At 73.2% G+C, this 2500-nt stretch overlaps 1 protein-coding gene across 1 annotated transcript in view; it reads right to left on the bottom strand.

Moving 5' to 3' along the window:
* Positions 1–1671: 1671 nt before the first annotated feature.
* LOC135408556 (collagen alpha-1(I) chain-like) overlaps positions 1672–2500 on the bottom strand; it is a 3892-nt gene continuing 3063 nt past the window's right edge. Inside the window, exon 3 of the mRNA XM_064643670.1 lies at positions 1672–2500. This exon is cut by the window's right edge and continues 802 nt beyond it. Coding sequence (XP_064499740.1) covers positions 1672–2500 — 829 coding nt within the window.

Raw genomic sequence — 2500 nt, 5'->3', positions numbered from 1 at the left:
GGCCGGCGCCGAAGCGCTGCCGTTTCCGGCCGGTGCTCCGAGCGTGGCACCGAATTCACGGAGCGAGCAGACGGCGTGCGACCGCTCGATCCGTCGGTCGGCGCGCCGGCGTGCCCTTCCGGCCCTGCCCCGACCTCCCCGATTTCCCACAGTTCTTAGCGAGTCCTTCCAGCGCGCATGCTCCGTCCAGTACTCTCCCGGGGGGCTCGTTGCGGGGACTCCATCTCCCGTGGCCCTTTGCGGCAGACTTCCTCTCCGGCGTTAAGGCTTTCCCCTGCCCCGAGGCTGAAAGAAGAAACGTTCTCTGCGGGGCGGGGAAGCCGGGGGAGTAACTGGGACTCTCTTTAGGCGGCACGGCTGCGGCCGACCGGGCTCGGCCGCCTCGGCGCCGCCGGGAAGAGCCGATGTCCGAGAGTAGCGGCTAGAGCCGGTCTCGGGGCTTAGCGCTGCGCTTTCTGCCCGGCGCTCCGAGCGTAGCAGCCTTTCCCCTGCCCCGAGGGTGAAAGAAGAGACGTTCTCTGCGGGGCGGGGAAACGGGGGGAGCAACCGGGACTCTGCCCGGGTGGCACGGCTGCCGCCGCCTCGGCTCGGCCGCAGAGGTGCGCAGCGGGTAGAGTTGTCGTCCGTGCCCGGCGGGTAGACCCCTGGTCCGAAGCCGGCGGGTAGACCTGGTGTCCCGGGGCAGCGGGTAGACCTGTGGTCCGGGCTCGTCGGCTCGAGCCGCTCTCCGAGTCGGGTGGCTGGAGCGGGTTCCGAGCGCTTAGCCGAGGCCCTCGGCGGGTGCCGAGGCGCCGCCGTTCCTGCCCGGGGCTCCGAGTGGGAAAGAGAGGGCGTTGTCCGCGGCGCGGGTCCAGAGGGGGAGTAGCTGGGACTCTCTTAAGGTGGCAGGGCGGCGGCCGACTGGGCTCGGCGGCGGGGGTGCCGGTGGGTACAGCTGCTCTCGGAGCCCGGCGGGTAGACCTGTTGTCCGAGCCCGGCGGGTAGACCTGTTGTCCGAGCCCGGCGGGTAGACCTGTTGTCCGAGCCCGGCGGGTAGACCTGTTGTCCGAGCCCGGCGGGTAGACCTCTTGTCCGAGCCCGGCGGGTAGACCTCTTGTCCGAGCCCGGCGGGTAGACCTCTTGTCCGAGCCCGGCGGGTAGACCTGTTGTCCGAGCATGGCGGGTAGACCTGGTGTCCGAGCCCGGCGGGTAGACCTGGTGTCCGAGCCCGGCGGGTAGACCTGGTGTCCGAGCCCGGCGGGTAGACCTGGTGTCCGAGCCCGGCGGGTAGACCTGGTGTCCGAGCATGGCGAGTAGACCTGGTGTCCGAGCCCGGCGGGTAGACCTGGTGTCCGAGCATGGCGGGTAGACCTGGTGTCCGGGCCCGGCGGGTAGACCTGGTGTCCGAGCCCGGCGGGTAGACCTGGCGTTCGGGTTAGGCGGGTCGACCTGGTGTTCGGGCCCGGCGGGTAGACCTGGTGTCCGAGCCCGGCGGGTAGACCTGGTGTCCGGGCCCGGCGGGTAGACCTGGTGTCCGAGCCCGGCGGGTAGACCTGGTGTCCGGGCCCGGCGGGTAGACCTGGTGCCCGAGCCCGGCGGGTAGACCTGTTGGCCCGGGCTTCCGGGCCGACCCGTTCGCCCAGTCGGGCGCGGCCGGCCTCGTGCCCCGCCGGGTGCTGTCGAGCATCAGGTCTACCCGGTTCCGGGGCTGGCGAGCATCAGGTCTACCCGGTTCCGGAGCCGGCCGATGCGGCCGCCGCGGCCGCCGCCGGCGGCCTGCGCCCCGGCGGCGTCCCGGCGCAGGGCCACCAGGTCTACCCGGCTCCGGCGGGACTTAGGCGCCTGTCGGCATTTTCGGGGTAGACCTGTTGTCGCGGCCGGCCCCGGAAGTCGGCCAAGGGGTCGCTGTCGGGCGCCGCCTCCGGTTAGGTCTAGGCGAGAGGCGGCCTGCTCTCGCGCGCCTCCCCGCTGAGGAGCCTCGAGCCGCTTCGGAGGCGCGGCGGCGCCAGGACGCGTCTGTCCGTATTGTGGGCAGGGGTTGTCTAGCAGCGCGGGTTCCGAGGGCCCCTTTTCTTCCGCGTCTGCTGCCGCGCGGCCTTCGGCGCGTGCCACGGGCCGGCCAACCCCACGAGCGGCAGGAAGGCCGGCGCGAGAAAGCCGCGGGGCTCTCGACCGGCTTCCTCGGGCGGGCCCGATGACGGGAGAGGAAGACGAGAGCCGAGCGCGAAAGCGCAGCCGAGGGAGTGCGGGACTGGGACGGCCGAGGGGGGCCCGCGGGGGCCCGACAGCAGCGTCCAGCCCGAGCCGGTGGCGGCTGCCGGCTCCCTGAGGGCCCCGGGCGAAGGCGATGGTGTGCGAGGGCGGCGAGGCGGCGGCGTCTCGTCCTTTCGGTGGGCCGGCCTTAAGCCGGCGCCCGTCGTCCGGCGGCGGCGGCGGGCATTGTTGCGGGCGGTTGGCGGCCGGGGCTCGAAGGGCCGAGCCCGCGCGGGCTTTTTCCCCGGCCGCCTCCCGAGAGCCCCGA

The sequence above is a fragment of the Pseudopipra pipra genome, unplaced genomic scaffold (genome assembly GCF_036250125.1).
Source record: "Pseudopipra pipra isolate bDixPip1 unplaced genomic scaffold, bDixPip1.hap1 HAP1_SCAFFOLD_52, whole genome shotgun sequence".
Lineage (NCBI taxonomy): Eukaryota > Metazoa > Chordata > Aves > Passeriformes > Pipridae > Pseudopipra > Pseudopipra pipra.
This window is presented reverse-complemented; position numbering and strand designations above follow the sequence as displayed.